General features: G+C 36.6%; 3 protein-coding genes and 1 long non-coding RNA gene across 5 annotated transcripts in view; 3 read left to right on the top strand and 1 right to left on the bottom strand.

Moving 5' to 3' along the window:
• Positions 1-4,083, top strand: part of TrissinR (Trissin receptor) — an 81,669-nt gene extending 77,586 nt beyond the window's left edge. For both annotated transcript variants that reach the window (XM_064698278.1, XM_064698277.1), the window contains one exon: positions 3,961-4,083. In XM_064698278.1, the coding sequence (XP_064554348.1) occupies positions 3,961-4,068 (108 nt within the window). In that variant the 3' untranslated portion in view covers positions 4,069-4,083. The remainder of the gene's footprint in view (positions 1-3,960) is intronic.
• Positions 1-6,600, bottom strand: part of rau (RA domain-containing protein rau) — a 28,803-nt gene extending 22,203 nt beyond the window's left edge. The window contains exon 1 of the mRNA XM_064698283.1: positions 6,051-6,600. The gene's annotated coding sequence lies outside the window, so the exon portion shown is untranslated. The remainder of the gene's footprint in view (positions 1-6,050) is intronic.
• An 8,365-nt stretch (positions 6,601-14,965) lies between these two features.
• LOC135439070 (putative uncharacterized protein DDB_G0288537) lies at positions 14,966-15,816 on the top strand. Its single transcript, XM_064697696.1, has 2 exons — positions 14,966-15,114; positions 15,187-15,816. The coding sequence occupies exons 1-2, from the start codon at positions 15,078-15,080 to the stop codon at positions 15,735-15,737; spliced, it is 588 nt and encodes a 195-aa protein (XP_064553766.1). The 5' UTR covers positions 14,966-15,077; the 3' UTR covers positions 15,738-15,816.
• Positions 15,817-16,349: 533 nt separating this feature from the next.
• LOC135439372 (uncharacterized) lies at positions 16,350-19,063 on the top strand. Its single transcript, XR_010438043.1, has 2 exons — positions 16,350-16,603; positions 16,671-19,063. It is a non-coding gene; the product is annotated as an uncharacterized LOC135439372 (long non-coding RNA).
• Positions 19,064-19,248: the final 185 nt, after the last annotated feature.

The following is a 19,248-nucleotide window of genomic DNA, read 5'->3' as shown; positions in this document are numbered from 1 at the left end:
AGTCAAGTGCATGTCAAGTTCATGACAAAATTGTTATACCCACGCTGGCCCTAGTTTAAATCTCTTGACAAAAAAAAAAAAATGCAATTGCGCAGAGTTTAGTATAAACACATTTTTTTAAAGTTGTTTTTGTTTTCGCTGCATTTTTTTACGAGCTGTGATGTCTGTGCCAAGTGTTTGTGCATTTAGCCGCTTGGCAGTGACTGATGTGCAGAAATTAATCACGCTCAAATAGAGCGCCAAGTGGCCAACAGCTTTTTTTTTTTGTTTTTTTGGCGATTTGCTTTGGATTTTGTTGTTAAATTTTGATTTTTTTGCCGTTTTCCTGAGTTGGGGCGTTTACAGAGTCTTTAAACTGAGGCGCTTCCGGCCTTAACCCTAACAGGCGACGGGTGCTAAGGTACACGCATATCGATTACGACAGAGACAGAGCGAGAGAAAGAGAGAGAGAGAGGAGATAGGGACGGGGCGAGAGAGAAGCGACTGAGCGAGCAGGCTGGTGTGGAAGTCGAGCTGCAGTTGTAGTTAATGAATCCCTCAGTTGGCCAAGACTGAAGGAGAGTGAAAATACAAAAAATATGCAAGTCAATCAAGTTGTGTGCCAGGCATTCCCACAGTGCATTAAAGCCAAGGCAACACCAATCACACACGCACACACACACGCACACACACGCATACCGTGGCATAGCTTTGCAGCCAGGATTGCAGCTGGGAACTGACGCACCGCACAGCGGTCGCATTTTGCGGTTTACATTTACTGCAATCGGCGTTGGGCGTGAGAATTTGTCGCACTTTTTCCACTTCTCTCTGTTTTTTTGTTTCAGGTGGGGGCGCGCGGGGGCCCCGTGTAGAAAGTAAATCTTAAATCGGATTAACGGCTGATATGCGTACTGAAAAAGAATGCCCCCCCTTCCAACGAAAGCTGAACGCGGCCTTTCCAGAGACCCGCACTTGACCCTAATGGCAGAGCCGCGAGAATCGCGAGTCGTTTGACAGATGAAAGTTCACGTTGCAGTTGATTAGCCATAAAAGACGAGCCAGCGCAATTAATGCTTAAATCTCGCTCTTAAGCCAAGATCTAGAAAGTGCTTGAAACAGCTTTTTCCGCCTCGGGTTAACACAGCGAACGCAAGAGCGTGAACAAAAGAAAACAAATGTCGAAAACAAAAGCCAAAGTAAGACTTCAAATGCACTAGAAATGATTCGGACTCATATCTATCTATCTCAAGATCTCTAAATCGCAGCTATCTTAGAGTATTTGCCTGGGAGATCATTTTAACATGTGAACTAAGCGAAAAGCTGGTTAGTATCATGGGATTGAGTAATATTGGGCAAACTAGAAAGTCGGCTAAAATGAAAACTAGTCAAGTTTTTTTTTTCGTTTTGCTTGAATGGTTTCGCGGCATGGAAAAACTCGATGAAATATCACGTCAGACAGCTAAAAGTAGCTTATCTTAAGTTAGCTAACTAACTTCTTTTGCAACCATTAACAATCTTGGACGTTTGTTAAAAATAGCTTGTCTACAAATATTATTCAATTCAAGTCTGAGCACGTTTCAAATGTATGTCAAAAAAATATTTAAAAATTGCACACAATTTTAGAATGGCTTGTAGTTTAAAATAAGTTCTAAAGCGTGCGTATCTACAACTCAATTAATATTATCTTAAATGCATTAAAACTTAGTTCTAGAAAAAGCGAGATAAAAATATAGCAGATATTAAACTCTTGTAGATATTAAATAAGAAAAATATTTAATTGTTTAAACATATCTCAACTAAAGCTGTAGAAACGTATCATTAGGCTACAAAAATTAAATATTATCTGCTAACCAATATCAAGCCTGAACAAAAAATGTAAATCATTAGTATATAATTGTTTATGCATATCTCAAAAAGCGCATCAAATGCTAAAAGTTATTATAAAGAAAAAACTATTAAATGTATGCGAACATAAGCCAAGCTTTATTCTATATTTAAAATGATCTTAGCTTAGATTTAAGAAGTTGATCTATACCCTATACAAAATATAAATGTACTCTATTTTAAACCAATAATTTAAAATGTTAATCTAAACATAAACTAACTAAAATATAATCTATGAACTACGTGACACACCAGAGCTGACTATATTGTTATTAAAAAGGAGTGTATTTTTGATACAATATAAAGAAATTCTATTTTAAACAAATATTTCAAAATTTGAATCTAAACATAAGCTAACTAGATTATAATCTTAGAACTACGTGTCATTGATTGTTATATATATATTTAATCTATTGTAACCCCTCTTGTGGGGCTTTATAGATGTGACAGCTCCCGGATCAATTACGGGCCACGTCCGATCAGATAACTGTCTACGCTATGCCATAAAAGCGCGCCATAATTGTTTTATAGCACGCCATTTAACGCATTATTTCACAGCTCTTTTTTTATTATTCTTCGTTGTTGTTGTTGTAGCAAATAGACAGTTTACAGATATTTTGGCTCCCTTTTTCACTTGTTTGTTAATTAATTGTTAACAAAACGGCGTGTCAACAAAATGCAGAGCTAAGACAAAAAGGCCAAAAGCAAAAGCAACAACTGTCTGTCAGAGACAGCGCCAACATTCAGTTTAAAATTTTTGCTGACGCGTTGCCATGAAAATAAATAAATAAAAAAATATCGAAAACAAAAACAACGAATCTTAATGTGCATATTATGGGCGATAATTTGCGCTTTAAAAGGCGCTGACTAAGCTCGAATTTAGCTGTAATTTAGCCAAGTTCGCGTGAATTTGAAAACGAGCTGAAAAATACCCATTTTTGGCCTGTATTCAATTCAATTGAATACTTTGCATTTAGCTGTAAATACACTACGACGTCTGCTCCGACTCTGGCAATGGATCTTATTGAATTGCAAATCACTTTCAAATTTGCTTATGACACGCGCGACTTTTGGCGGGATGGGGGGCGGGGGGTTATGGCATTTGACAATATGTTGCTAAACGTTATTGAAAGTCCGGGTCGTTCAGTTATTTCAAATGAAAAAACATTCCCTGTACCGAGCACACATACATATGCAAATTCTATGACAATTGCCCCTTGTTTTTCTGTTGTTATTGTTTTTGTAGTTCTTCCATGTGCGGGCGTGTCTTTAATTTTACGAGAGACCCAACAGACAATAGACATATAAAAAGAAATCGAATATTGTTATAATCGTTTATGGTAAGTGAACAACTTCCTGGGTGCACTTTAAAAACCAAACAGAAAGCAATGCTCGCCGAGGTCGATAAAAAGAAATCGTTAAACAAAAAATTCTATTATAACTATGCAGTTTATAGAACTCGAGGAAATATATACTATATTTGTTTATTCTAACCATGGGATAGATATGAAAATTGTTAAGTTTAAGATGTTTTTATTTTGAAACCCGGTTTGGACTTTGGCATAAACAAATCAATTTCAACTCTCACCGATCTCCAGTTATAGATAACAAAGTGAATATCTTTATTAGAAGAAGAACTCCCTCGTCGCTCCCCTCGTCTTCTCTATAAAACTGTTTATTCCAATACGTGCTTGTCATTGGCAATATCTGAATCAAATGAGGCGCATGTCCTTTTAAGAACCAAGCCTAGAACACGTTTCGCTAGCCTCTAAGCCTCGTCTAAATAGCCGTAAAAGCGAGTGCGGCTTAAACATCTACCTGTTCGAGGGCCAGGGAGAGAGGGCGCTAAACCGTAGCAAACCGCACTTGACAGTAGCCGGACGGAGGGAGGCACAGGTCGCAGGTAGTGCTCACGTAGGACCCCCTGCCTGGCATTGTTCGCGTGCATTTCCTGATTTTTAATTAGCCAAAACAATACAAAATGTTGTCCTGAAGAGACCTTTTCCCAGCTAAACGTGAGCACAACGTGAGCCGCATTTTATAATCCTCAATGTCCCACAGTTTATTTTATTTCACTTTTTTTTTTTTGGTTTTCAGGAGAAAATTTGTTGTGCGGCACAGGAAATTAATTCAATATCAATAACAATTGACAACGAGTACGACGAACTTCAGCGAAAGATGCCAAATTGCCCGAAAGTGAAGTGAAAACCGCGCAACAACAAGTTCCCCAGATACCACACTATCCCCAACAACAACAGCAACAACACGTGAAACTATTAAGTTGTCAAGTGCTTTAGCGAAAATTTCATAATCAAGCGAGGAGACAACGGACTAAAGTGCATTTTCAAGGTAATCAACATCACATGGTATACTATACATATATATCATTATCATCGTAACATATCATAATCATCATCAACAGCATCTGTGGCTGGGAAATGTGGCTGAGAGAAGACAGTCTATTAGCTCAGGCGCATTTCATTTCAATATGACAAATTGCCGTAAGAAATTCTTTATGTCTCTCGCTTGTAATGCACTAGTATAATCTGAAGATGGGTATATTGGGTTGGTGCATGTGTGTGAGTGTATACAAGTTATCGATTTATCGATTAAATATTCATATAAACTTGATAACGACTATTGTCGATTGTTATTATCAATTATCAATCGATAGGCTGCGGATTCGGAACAAAAAATCTTTTTCTTATTCGCCTTGTTTTTATCGTAAGAATAATCGTTTCTTTTCACCTTCTTTTTAACGCATACAGATTATTATAATTAATATAGACTTCAGTTCTAAAAACGAGCTTTATCGATTAATCCATATTCTTGTTTGGCACGATTAAAAAGCACGATACTTAACGATTCGAAAATATCGATAAGTTGTAATCGAATTATTTATTTAATAAGTTATCGGAAATATTTATCGATTTCAATAATTGCCACAAGCATAGAATTTTCATATTTCGTCTCTTACAACTTAAACAGAGTAGCTCGCAGTCAGTAACAGCTAACTTGAATATTCTGGCCTCCTGTCTCTGTTATTAAGAAGTTTCGTAAATAAGATTTGCGTTAATTAGGCATCTGTTAAAGTGGATGAGCTGTGTTTTTGCTATGGATGAGTAATGAGCTGTGGGCATATGATGATGGGAACTTTGTTGAAAAGCAAAAGTTGCCAAATGATTTGATGAGCTGATAAGAACCTAATGGAACCTTTCAAACTTTGCCATTTGTTTCAGCTAATGATCTGTTAAGTGATGCCCAACAAAGGTATATTAAGCGTGAGAAGCATTTGATATCCAACATATATAAAAATATGTATTAAATATATACATAAGCATAAAAGAAAGGAAGCCCAATGCGAGTTACGCATCCATAATTTGTATAGATTTGATTGGACTAAAATTTATGTAAACTATTTTGTTATAATCAAAATGCCTCGGGAAATCAAGTTTTTATGTCTTTCATAAACATTCAGACAACGTTGCGACTAATTAGGCAGGAGATTCATTTTAGTAAGACAAAAGAAATATATATGTATACACATATATACTAAAATTTCCATAAAAATGTTTATGCTTTTTTGTAAATAGTTGAGAAGGTCTTAGATGCGTGTGGCCCTCGAAGTCATTTGAGCAGTTTGCAGCATTGTAAAAAATTATATATTAATAGAGTATTATAATGCATATATCATTCGCTTAGCCCGCCGGCAATGACATCTAACAAATTTATAACAGCGCGCGAAAATTTGCATTATAATCGCCACAAGATGATATCTTACATGATTCACGGATTGCTGGGAGAAAACGGAAATGAGTTGCCTGGCTCTGGAGTACCGTTTGTGGGGCCAAAGCTGAGGTTCAATCAACTCGGACTGAATAAACAGTTTGAAAGCTCTCAAATTCTTGGACATCAATTAAAATACTTGAAAACATCGATTGGATTAGTGAAAATTCTTAACTTTCGCCAATGAATGAAAAGAAAACCAGACCAGAGTGCTGGGTAAACAAGTCTGAAGATAAGACTCTCTCAAGACTTTCTAGCGGAAACCCGAAGCCAAGTGAATTATCGCAATAAATCAATTTCGGTAGCCAAGACATAAACTGGGTTAGACGAAGAATAAGAAGAAGAATTAGAGATCACTTAAGATCGTTTATAAACTGAAAGCTGAAAATGCCAAAACTCACCTTTCGAAAGTTCAATGGGGTTCAGTTTTATTTCTGTTTATCTTTTTTTTTTTGGTAATCCAAAGTGTATTTATGTGTGTGTGTGTGTGTGTGTGTGTGTGTAATCCCAAAACTTTGATGGATTGTAATACACTAAAAAATGCACAAGGCCGTTTATTTTTTTTATGGTTTTTCTTTTCCACTTGTGTTTCTTCTTCGCCCTTAACTTATCATGCACTTCACAACACTTGGAACATTTTTATGCGTAGCCAAAGGCCCGTACGTGCCGCATTATGCTATATGATTCCGACTGGGGCGCGCATCTGTTGCGGTTGCGGCAGGAAACGAACAGGTGCAGCAGCACCGATTTGTAATGCCCTTTGGCTGATTTTTGTAATTGTAATTGAATTTTTGTCGAAAAATGTTGGATAAATGCACTTTCAGTTTCGCTAATTTAGGCTTCGATTTGCATGCGCATTGCTGATAAGCTTTTAACAGTTATTCAAGCGATGCGAATTTAAAGCGCAAAGAAGACGACCGCAACAACAACCGCACTCAACAATGCTTCGAACACAACTGAAGTCACAGCGCTGCCAGCGGCAAGGGCTAGTCTGCTAGCTAACGCACGCTCTCGCTCGCGCTCGCGCTCGCGCTCTCAGTCTCAGCGCGCAGATCGAGCTAACTGGCGAGCGCAACAAAAACAACAGCCGGCAAAGGCTAGCAACATTTGTTGCCAAGACTGTGAAATGAAGAGAAACAGCAATGCGCAGCTTAAAAAAGGTAATATAAAAAATCAAATATAATAATACATTTAATATAAAACCAAAATCAGTTTTAATTAACAAAATAATTGTAATACTAAGAGCCACTCAAAATGTTTATAAACAAAACAACTTCAATGCAAACACTCTCGCTCTCTATCTCTCGTTTTCTTCACTCACTAGCTAGCAAGCGTGGGTGCAGGGCAGATGTTGCTAGCTGCTCGCTCTCTGACCAGCGTAGGTGTGGGTGTGCGTGTGTGTGAGTCTGTTAGTAGTCGCTTGAGTGTGGGTTGTTTTTAAAGTTTTGCTGCTGAGCTATGGGCGACGCTGTCTGGGCGAACTAGTTCCACTTGCTGCGCTGTTCACTTTGAGTAGGCAGCGAACGTTTGCGATGCCGAAAAACAAGTTTCCAATTAGAACTGAAGTTGCGTCCGGCATGTGGGTTTTTCATTTGGGATGGGTAATTGCAAAGAGAGATAGAGAGAACGTGAGAGAGAGAGCGTATTGCATCGAGGCGCGGTGCGTGACCAGAGACATTGAGCGCCGGATGGGCTTGAATATATAAATGCAAGTGTGTGTGTGCGTGAGTGAAGTGGAAGTGAATGCAACAGCACTTGCAGCGGCAGAAGCGCAGCAACATTCACTAGCAACATGTTGCTAGCGGTGATATAAGATAAACATAAAAACTCATAGAAAATACTAGAGGTATTTATTTAATTAAATAGTCTGTATGCCGTTAGCCCATACGGTTAGCAGTTAGAATAGTTAGGAAAATGTGGCTCAAACAGTTGCCGCGATTTTTACCTAGAACCTTAGGTATTATGCGCACGTTCCTAGCCATTTATGGGCTAAAGACTCTTATGGCCAACACAATTGGACCTGCTATTAAAAGTTATGGCCATAAAGCATAAAAACGCTTGAACTTTGGTGCCGCACAAAGAGACCGAAAAGAAAGTCAAATGCCAAATGTAATTTGCAGGCAACACGGCAAACATATTTTGCCATGATTTATTTAACAAAACCAAAAAAAGACGACTCACAAAAAATTAATTACCTAAAAGTCAAAAGGCCACATACAAAAAATGTTATTAATGAAAGTGAAAATTTACACAGCAGTGGAAAATGTTAATCATTTTTTTTTAATGTGACGCTTGTAGCTCTGCGATTTGAAGCGAAACGACAAAAAATTAAATATAACTTGATTTATTTGTAATTTTTCGACTAACAGATGTGCTTTAAGCTTGAGTTTATTTAAGATCTAATTTCTAGTTTTTATGTATAATATATAAATAATGTTTGTTTCATATATATTTTTATTGCATGTAGGGTATACGTGAGCTATATATACTTAATTTTGTAGCTGTTGCTCTTATGACCTCACAGATTGATAAGCTCGCATTTGACGTACTTGATTGTTTGGGGAATTAAAAATATGTGTCTATAAATAAATTGTAATACCCCAATCTTTTTCATATTTAACATATTAAACTATTATAATGAGATTCATGCAAATTATGCAAAAAAACAATTGGGGATTTGTACGAGATTTGTACAATTGGGGATTTTGTGTGAGAACTTAATTATGTAACGAAATCAGAGCGGATATTAAGTTTAATATTCGCTTCCAATCAGAAAAATACCTAATAATTATATACAGCAGCTTAAATATTTACTAAGCGCACATCCTCAACATAATCTGGAGAACTAACTATGACAATTATCTAATAATGTTGATAAATAGATCATTTTCTCTCACCCTCTGTCTCTCTCTCTCTCTTTCTCTCTGTCTCTCTCTCTCTCTTTCTCTCTGTCTCACCCTTTTTCTTTCTCTCTATCTCTTTCTTTCTCTCTGTCAGCATTTTCTTTCTCTCTCTCCGCGGTTCTTTCTATCTCGCCTTTTCTCCCTCAGCTACTCCATCTCCCTCTATCTCACCCTTTCTCTCTCTGTCACTCGTTCTCTCTATCTCACCCTTTCTCTCTCTGTCACTCGTTCTCTCTATCTCACCTTTTCTCTCTCTGTCACTCGTTCTCTCTATCTCACCCTTTCTCTCTCTGTCAGCCTTTCTCTGTCAGCCTTTCTCTCTCAGCCTCTCTCCCTGTCATCCTATTTATCCCTCACCCACTCCCTCTCTCGCTCTTTAGGATCTCTCTGAGCACATGAACTAAACAGATATACTGATTTAATGATCGCGAAGTCAACTCCTTTAACTCATTCAAGATTTAAATCTTTAACATTTTGTAACATAGCGTAGGGTCAAAATCAGATATTTAATTACCAAAATCTTGAACTTAAGAACTTACAAAACACAAAACTCAAGTAAAATCCGTCGAAGAAATGTTTTACTATTATTGCAAATTATTTACGTTTACATTAAATAGGCGTAGTTTATCCAAATCCAAACTTAAAGCCAACGAAATTGTGACAGCAAAAAGAATTATATATGTATAACTAAATCTTATATAATTATCAAGAGTGAATTCTCTGCGAAATTTGTCAATATTTCTGTAAACTGCTGATAAGAAAAGCTGTCTTAAATTAAATTAATATAAAACGAATAATATATGTAAATAAATGAAATTGAGAAGCTCTCCCTATATCTGTCTCTCTCTCTGTATATAGGCAAATATTTAAACTAAGACAGAGGTGAACTTTTTGAACTGCTTTGAAGATTGGGTATTATTATGGTTGTTAGTGTTGGCATTCCTAAAGGTAAACAGTTAAATATTTGTTTAGAATTGGATCGTATCATAGCACGCTTTTCACATGAGCGTGTGAAAAGCATACAATGGAAAACAAAGTTGCGGTGAATCTGTGCGCATGTGGAGCGTTCAATGCTCCACAGTTATAGCAGTAGGTATAATATATACTATTTATACATATATATAAATTTGATGTTGAGTTATGCGAAGAATGAGAACCGAAGCATGCTCCAGTTACAGCTGCAACCAGCTTCAAATTGTGTAATCCCAAGCCCTAGCTTGCTAGCTGCTCTCTCTCTCTCGCTCTCTGTGTGTCTCTCTCTCTCTTTCTGGGCCGGCTGCAAGTTAATGGCCATCGGTCAGCAGCTGCCGCAGCCAAAACAGACGTGCTCCAAATGTAAACAAAGCAGCGGCAGACGTTGGGGCTGTGGCATCGCATCGCATCGCATCGCATCTGCAGCATTGCACTTGTTGCCAATTGCTCGAGTTGCATCTGCCGGCGGTCGGCGGCCAGCGGCCAGCGGATGGCGACGTCTGCCAAGTGGCAAAGCCACTTCCTCCTTCCCCCCACCAATGGCGCGTGTTTTTTTCTGCGTGCACATTTCCTATAAATACTCGCCGTAGCTGTAAATCAAAAAGAGGCAGCAAAGCAGCAGAGAGAGCAGAAACAAAAACAGAGACTTGCATCTTTCATCTCGCATCTTGCAAATGATGCTATCAATCAAGTTTTATGCGGCGGCACTTACGTACGTACTGCATGCTACTCGTACAATTGTATCTGCGAGATACAATTGTATCTTCGGCTGCTGCGCCCAGCATAGCTGAGTGGCCCGTTGGCTAAGTGGACGCTTGTTAGACGTACTTATCGGCCATAAAGCCATAAAGTATGAATAGACAAATCAATTGAATTGACTTGAATTTATGTTCATTGTTATGCATTAGGCGCAAACACCTCAATTTTAGAGATTACGTAAAACGGCAGCGAGTACTTAATAAAGAACTTCTAATAAAAATAACTTGAGATTTTATTTTGTAAGAAAAAACTTTTAAACAGATGCACAAAAGATTTGTGTAAAAATAGAACAGTCAGCTTTGGAGCGCTAAAATTTAAATGCCTAGAATCGAATCTAGCTTTTATACAATCAAACAATCTAAATCGATAGTATATGTTCCTACCGCAGCTATATGAAGCAGTCTAATTTTCAACATTGTCAACAAAGCTCGTAATTGCCAGAAAACAATAAATTTCTGTCTATAAAATAACTCCATTTTCTAGCAATTGCTGCTATGTGGCGAATATTTTAACCGCCCTCAGCAATTAATAAAATCAATGGCAATTTTTATTAAGATAGATTTAAAACCGAATTCCGGAGCTAGTATAGAAAGAGACAAACAAACATTCAATTATCATCAGAGAAAAAAGACGAGCTTAGATTTTGACCCAAATTAATATTTTTACTAATTTAAACACACAACATTGATATAACAAAAATAACACAAAAACAATTAAATTCTTTGAAAATATATTTTTCTTTAATGCGGGGACATTTTTTCGGTTAAATATTAGCAAAAGTATTTATTTTTTTTATTTTTGATTTAAACAATTTCAGTTTCGCCAGAATAAATACGCGAACTCAATTTTTTGCGACAATTTAATCCCCCAAAATCGAATAAATAAATGTTTAAGGAAATATATTTTTTAAATGCTCGGACAAATTTTCATGTCACAAACTATTCCAAAAGCAAATGTTTTAAAATTACTTACAATATGATAGAAACAAAAATGAAAGTTACAAATCATGACCAAGAAAAATATACTCCATAAAGTTTTCGAATATTTGTTAGGTAACTCCCACAAGACAGAAATGTTGCAAGTCTTTTAAGCCAAACTTTGCAAACAGCCCGACAGCAGCTACCCACACCTGTTTATGAAGTCTACACGTGCATCTAGCAGTATTTATGGCATGTCTTATCACACTCGCAAAGGGGCGCTTAGGGGCAGCGGCTGACCGCAGCCTTCTTATGGCGACCCTAACGAGGGGCAACAGCAGCGGCTACCTCAAGTCGAAGTTCAAGCGTTGGCAGCTGATTTTCAATGCTGATGACTTTTTGTTGATTTGCACGCCCAGAGGACGTTGCTGAGCGTATCATAAACATGAACTTCCGATTGCGGCCGCTGCTCAAGTGGCAAGTGCCACGAGCTGCCGCAAAAGCCATCAGGGCACATAATAAGAAGCTGAAGCAAAAAATGCAAAAAAAAAATACGAAAAAAAAACTTTAGCAGCTGAGCCACAACAGCTGGAGCTGCAGTTAAGCAAACAGGTGCCCAAGTGTCCGACAACAAGCTCGTCTTGTTCATATCCGCTGTCATCGTCGGCTTGGGGAGCTCAAGCGGAAGGGCGCGTCGCTTTGCGGCCCCAACATCGATTGCGAGCTGGATTAGCAGCCGTGGCCTTCAGAGCAGGTATCGCTGGGAGCCCATTTGTCTGCGACCTTTGAGCACAAAAAACCCACACAATAGAATTAGTCGAAATATTGCAAATTTTAATTTGCATGCGATCTTGGGTATTCAAAAGGTTTTGCTTAGATATCGCAATTAATTTTCAGAAATTCCCAAAAAAAAACTCCAGCTGAAGTGGCCTTGAAGTTGTGGATCATAAAACCATATTATAGTGAAGAGGGAATGCGTTGGAATCCGAATTTGTTAGATTAATAAATATTAATGAGAATCCTCAGAAAATTCAAATTAGATTCGTTTAGAAGACACATAATATGTTAAAAGACCTTTATAGTGCAAACTAAATAAAAGCTGGTCAGCTTGGCTTCATCTGTTTGTTGCTTATAATTCTCAAGTAGTTATAGCTTCGAACTGTGTAGAAAAGTCTGCTAATGACATTCTGCTTATTCTTAGTGTCTTTACCTTCTTGTTGTCGGTCTTTATAACCAACTTTGACCTCGAATTGGGCATTTTGAATAAGTTCAAACACAGTCAGCTGTTTGAAACACTTCTATTTAAAATAAGTCAAATTATTTCAAATTTGCATTCAATTAATTAAATAAATATTAATAGCTGTTGCAAAACTATTGACTGGAAAATAATGTGGCGATATACATGAAATTATTTCAGATATATATATATTTATCTATTGTAATCTCCAAAGATGTAATTTATACAAACAAACATAGAATAAATCTTGTGCATATAGAGATGGGGAAAGTAAAATTTGCAACCCTTTACATTGCACACCCTTTAACCATACGAATTTAAGATCTGAGTTATGCTGGGACATTAACGCAGCCCTCTAGACTAGAAGAGTTCACAAAGACCCTCAGCTCAGTAGGAGCTCGCTTTCATATATTTTAAATTTCGTTTTCCATTGAAAAGATTTGATATATATTTGTTTTGTCTGCGTTTTGGGCATATATTTGCTCATGCATATTTTGCTTGTCTACGTTTTCATAATTATGATGATAAATTAACGCAAAGTGATTTATTGTGCGAAATATTTCTGTGTATTCGGTAAATTTATCCACATAACGAGTTCAGGCCAAGAACATGTTAAATAAGCTTCAGTCGGCAGACACAATAACGACCTTTAAAGTTAGCTTTGATCAAATATTCACTTTCATATTGTTTATTTACAGAGTTGACAACGCGCCGCATTTACTTTCAATTTTCAATTACATTTGAGACACACACACACACACACACCTGACACATTAGCAACGCCTGCAAGATATTATATCTAACGCATAGCACACAATAAATCAGCCCTAAATGCCAATTTGATTTGGTACGTTGGTACGGGTAGGATAGGGCGCTGCGGCGAGCGAAAGTGGAAATAAAATATTACCGCAAAATGTTTGTTGGCAGCAGCAACCGCAAATTGCACGCAATATAAAAAACTCTTTCTTTTTCAAATCTGGCATTTCTTTCGACTAATCAAATAAAATACTCTCAAGCGTTGGGAAAGAAAAAAGTAAGCCCCCAAAAGAAAACGCTTTGAGGTACGTTTTTGCTGCGACAATGTGAAAACGAGGGCAGCTACAAAAGTTGTTGGGCCTAAAGTGGACAAATAATAAAACGCAAAATACAAAAATCAAATAAAAATAAACCTATATTAAATAGAAGAGAAAACTTGATCATATCTTATGAAATATGGAGAGCTCATAAAATATATCACAAGACATCTAGGTATATAGAATGAAAGCAATATTTTGAAAAACTATTTATTTTGAGGTTATTTAATAACTTATACAATTTAACAAGCCGAAAAGATTAACAATTTGTAAGTACTTTATTTAAAATCTCTAGCTCTTTAAATCTTTGATAGATTTAAAATTGGATAAAAATATTTAAAAAAGTAAAAACGTTATGTAATCCCAATAAATGTAAAAATGTCAAAAAAAAAAAGTTTTACCAACTGGGCTAAAATTCGAGTCCCTTTTCACACACTGTAACTTCTGGAATTACCCTCGACGGGTATTTAGCATTAGCCACACTTCAATACTTATTATTTCGCTGGCTCTTGTTGAATGTAGTGTTGCAAAACGGTTGCAGTCGCGCAATCGTCTCGCTTTTCATTTAATTTCGATTTAAATAGAAAACGAATGCAATTGAAAAACGATTTGAGTTGAGTGTGGCATTTATGTTAATGTCCATTTAACCACAAATTGTGAAATGTTGCATGTAATTTGATTGCAACATGCCACATCCATTTGCAGTGTATATCAAGTCGAAACGAGTATGTATGTCAGCAGCGGGCAGCCACGGCATGGGTTAAGTAACAGAACCCAACCGCCCGCTGTTTATAAACAATATCATTTACAAAAACATTTACACTAGCTTCTAGCTAGGCTCGTATAACCAAAAACTTTCATATTCCCAATGCATAGCAGACGCGCACACAAATCAATCGAGCCATAAATGTTATCAGAATGTCTAAATTATGCTTGGAAAGACAGAAAGCTATGCAATCCCACGTTGAACCTGCTGCGCTTTGCATATGAAAACCGAATACTTGGGAACTCTCATGTATTTACAGTATATTTCTTATGAAAACAGATTTCTAGGGTTTTTGTTAATATCGTATGAAGTACAGCAGTTAGAGGCCTTTTAAAGCCACTTCCGCTGTTTGGTTTATTTATTCTTTTTTTTTCTATATGAAACAAAGTCTTATAAGGTTAAGTTAGGTACTCAGAATTGAAAATATATTGTACTACAGACGATCTTCAAAACCAACCCTAACCCAGCCAAAGATTTTGCAATCTCTCAAAAAATTAATATTAGATCTGGCTCAAAACAATTGCGATTTCGGGTAAAAACTGAACCACATAATATAATATTTTGTTCTTGCTTTTATCTGCTGCTGACTTTGACTCGTCGCAAAGTTTGATTGGCTTTACCAACAGCTTACATAAAAAACAAATTGATTTAGTCGCAGTAAGAACAATTATTACAAGCGGAAACGACAATAGCATTAGGTTAGGACACTGAAACTAATCCAATTGACTTAGGCATATGTAAGACTTTTATAAAACTGAGAGATCGTCCAAGACGTGGCTTAATGCAATATTAGGCATCAACATGCTGGCCATGGCAAGAGCACAACTGTTGATATGCTGTAAGTACGCGAAATGAATTAAGAAATATAATATAAAATTGGAATATTTTAATCAATTTTGATTCCAACCAGGTCTTTGGCTAGTACTTGGCTCCAAGTATGTCCATATGTTGCCGTGTAAGGAGAATGCTTCACATAATCAAAAACTTGATGTTGATTACCGTGAAGAAGGTCATAATCGCCAAGCCAAGTCAAAAGAGTTGTCGATAAAGATTAAAATTTACCAACCAGAAAATGAACGTGAAAATCCCTGTTCTACGAATGAAGAGAACGATTGCGAACAATCCGGAGAGAAACAGCACGAGAATCAGCAAAATAATAAGCATGATAATAAGAAAGAGAATCACCAAGAGAATAAGCAAGAAAATCATCAACAAAATAAGCAAGAGAATCAGCTGGAGAATCTGCAAAAAAATCAGAATCCAGGTCAAACAAATGGTTTCCAATGGATCTTCAATTATATAAGCCATTGGGAACTTCCTCTGCCAACGTATAGAGAATCTGAAGTATCCAGCCTAAGAATCGAACCTGGCACAGAAACTACCCAACATTCCCCTGAGAGTCCACCTACAAGCGAGACACTTCCACCAATTTATGGCGGCTGCGTAGCTTTCTGTCCTTAAGAAACGTTATCAATTCAAGAAAGCACAACTTGATGTAAATCAATAAAATATCTATCCCTGTGTATACATATATTCTGAATATTTACGAATGTTGCTGACTTCCTGGTTTACTAGAAAATATAGGAAAATCTTGTTCTTGCTTATGAAGAAACGTGGAAACCCTTATTATATATTTCATTTTATTTTAAGGATTAATTGTTTTTTTCACTTTTTCTTTTTTTTTCACAGAATAATATATAATAAATAAGCCAACCGTGTTGTAATAAAAATGTATGCTATTTTTGATTCAATACAATAAACATTTATAAAAAATAATAATATGTTACCATATTATATAAAAGAAGTATGATAAATATATTTATCTTACCCTTTACATAACATACATATATACGATATCTCTGCATATGCACATCTATAGTTTATTCTGACGCAAAACATTTAAAATGTTTGCAACTTTCCAGTCTGTAAAATAATGTTATTTAGAACCCTTTTGTCCATAGTTTGCTGTGAATAGTAAAATAAAATTGGGTTAAATTTTATAAAAAATAAATAAAATCCAGTTTTTCAAGCTGATTGAGCTGTCATATATCAGTTAAGGTCAAGCTGGTTACCCAACAAAACGGAACCAACCTAATTAGCATGCGGAAACGGACTATATTAAATTGCTGAAATATTGAACATATCTTCGACCTTTCATAAAAGGCATAGCGAAAAGTAGAAAAGTTATCCAACCAACCGCAACAAACGCCAATCTTTCTCGGTTAAATCTACAGAAGCAACCAACTTAAAGATACACATTCACTTACTCTATTCTGAGTGCTCGAGCAAAATGCTTATAAACAAGGTTGTTCTCTTCCAAATATGCAGTAAGTAAAAAAAGAAAAATGACAATAAGATAAATGAAACGTGAGAATTAAATAATGCCCGAAATAGGTTATTTACTGTTAGTTGAGCTGACATACGGAAAAAATCAGATGTTTAAGCGGAATAAATTAAGGACTCGAGGACGATCTGGCTCAAGTGTTAATAGATGCAAGCATTTCAAGAATCTATTCAAGCCAAAACTTAGCATATTAGCAGAAGCACCTAATACTTCTCCGTGTAAATTAAAAAAAATCAAGAAACAAAACTGTACGCATCCCGTACTGGATGGAAGCTACAAAGAATCAGTATACCCGACACGTGCAGGATATCCAGAATATGAAAGACCCGCTCCGGATGCAGCAGGTATACAGTCAGTTCAAATACCGACTTTAAACCTATTATGGGAGCTAATTCTTCAAACATATGGTTCTACTGTGCCGCCAAGGAACATTTCTTCTTCATTTATTCAGTCAGTTCAACTTCCTAACGTGAATGATACTTTCTCCTCGTCCACCGAACCATTTACTAAACCAGAAACAGAGGCAAATTCCTTGGAGTCATCACCTTTAAATCATCTGCCGTCGAATAATAAGCAGGATTCCGCATCAGGTAGTCAAATAGTTGCAACACAGACTTTAAATCCATTATGGGAGCTGATTCTTCTTGCCTCTGTTTCTTCTACTGAGCCGCCAAAGAACATTTCTTCATCATTTATTCACTCAGTTCAACTTCCTAATGTGAATGATAATTTCTCCTCGTCAACCGAACCAGTTACTAAATCAGAAACAGAGGCAAGTTCCTTCGAGCCAAATCCGTCATCACCTTTAAATTCCGCATCAGGTAGTCAAATAGTTGCAACACAGACTTTAAATCCACTATGGGATCTGATTCTTCAAAGAAATGATTCTACTGAGCCGTCCAAGAACATTTCTTCATCATTTATTCAATCAGTTCAACTTCCTAACGTGAATGATACTTTATCGCCGTCAACCGAACCACTTACTAAATCAGAAACAGAGACAGGTTCCTTGGAGTCTATTTCGCCTTTAATTCTTCCTCCATCCGATAATAATCAGGATTCCGCATCAGGTAGTCAAATAGTTGCAACACAGACGTTAAATCCACTATGGGATCTGATTCTTCAAAGAAATGATTCTACTGAGCCGTCCAAGAACATTTCTTCATCATTTATTCAATCAGTTCAACTTCCTAACGTAAATGATACGTCCTCGCCGACAAACGAACCACTTACTAAATCAGAAACAGAGACAGGTTCCTTGCAGTCATCCTTGTCATCATCTTTAAATATTCTTCCATCGAATAATACGCAGGATTCCGCAACGGGTAGTCAAACAGTTCAGACTTCCCAATTAGGCCAACAGCTTCCTGATAGGAATGGTCAAACTGATTTAAAGGAGTCTTCTTCAATTGCTCAATCCATTCGAATTCCTGATTTAAGCACCCCGCTTTCTCAATTAACTAAAAACGCAAGTTCCTTGGACTCTGGTTCTGCTTCATCATCAGCAATTATCCATTCTGTCAAATTTCCAGTTATTTCTAAACCCTCAAACTTTGGTCTTGCACCTAAAAATGAAACAGAGACAAGTTCCTTGCAGTCTACCTCGTCATCACATTCAATTCTTTTTCCACCGAATAATAAGCAGGATTCCGCAACGGGTAGTCAAACAGTTCAGACTTCCCATTTATTCCAACAGCTTCCTGATAGGAATGCTCACACTGATTCATCGAAGTCTTCTTCAATTGCTCAATCCATTCGAATTCCTGATTTAAGCACCCCGCTTTCTCAATTAAACAAAAACGCAAGTTCCTTGGACTCTGCTTCTATTTCATCCCCAGCATCATCAATTAACTACTCTGTGAAATTTCCAGCTATTTCTAATTCCGCAAAGTTTGGTCCTGCACCTAATGATGAGTCCACTGCAACTCCAAAAAACCAAGAATCCAAATGGCAACCTCAAACATCTAATATCTTGAAGTATGCTTCGTCAATAGTTCAATCACTTCAAATTCCTATTGGCAAGGAGCGTTTATCGCGATCATCGCCAACAGTTCTTCCGTCAGTTCAAGACAGTAGTTTACCGGAAATCACAGCTCGTTCTCCATTAGTCGATAAGCCTGATGAATTGAGCGCTTCTCTTCTTTCTGACCCTAGTGAAATGTCCGCTGAACATCTTCAAGATTACGTGGAACCTTAATTAAACAATATATTATATATTATCCCAAGTCCCGTATTTAATCAAAATATAAACTATGATTTCTTGATCACAATATCCCAAGCATCTCTTACACAAACAATAATATTGTATTAAAATCATTTTTTGTCGATATTGAAAGCTGTCGGAATTACCATAAAACATCTAATAGGGAAATACTAGTAATAGCTAATCCATTTAATACCGATTTATGATTGTGCAACAATAAAATTCTATATATGCTTAATATTGTATACGAAAACTGACTTTTGGGTATCCGATTAATACGATCTCTTCAAATAGAATTGTATAAGTAATATATGTTAATAGATATTAATCTATTACCATCTACAGTAAAAACTTAAATTTGGATCTTTAATATAAAAAATTGAAAGAACAATTGCTGACCTAAAGACAATTGCGCTTTTATCGCA

The sequence above is a fragment of the Drosophila montana genome, unplaced genomic scaffold (genome assembly GCF_035044405.1).
Source record: "Drosophila montana isolate Dmon_TW-CO22-7 unplaced genomic scaffold, ASM3504440v1 contig_402_1, whole genome shotgun sequence".
Classification (NCBI taxonomy): domain Eukaryota; kingdom Metazoa; phylum Arthropoda; class Insecta; order Diptera; family Drosophilidae; genus Drosophila; species Drosophila montana.
Note: the sequence above shows the minus strand (reverse complement) of the source record. Positions and strands in the feature narration are given on the sequence as shown.

What these genes read in the sequence shown, in the direction of transcription:
- LOC135439070 (XM_064697696.1), top strand. Translation starts at nt 15,078, where the DNA reads ATGCTGGCCATGGCAAGAGCACAACTGTTGATATGCT. An exon ending in AGCACAACTGTTGATATGCT is followed by an intron (nt 15,115 to 15,186) that starts GTAAGTACGCGA and finishes GATTCCAACCAG; the next exon opens with GTCTTTGGCTAGTACTTGGC.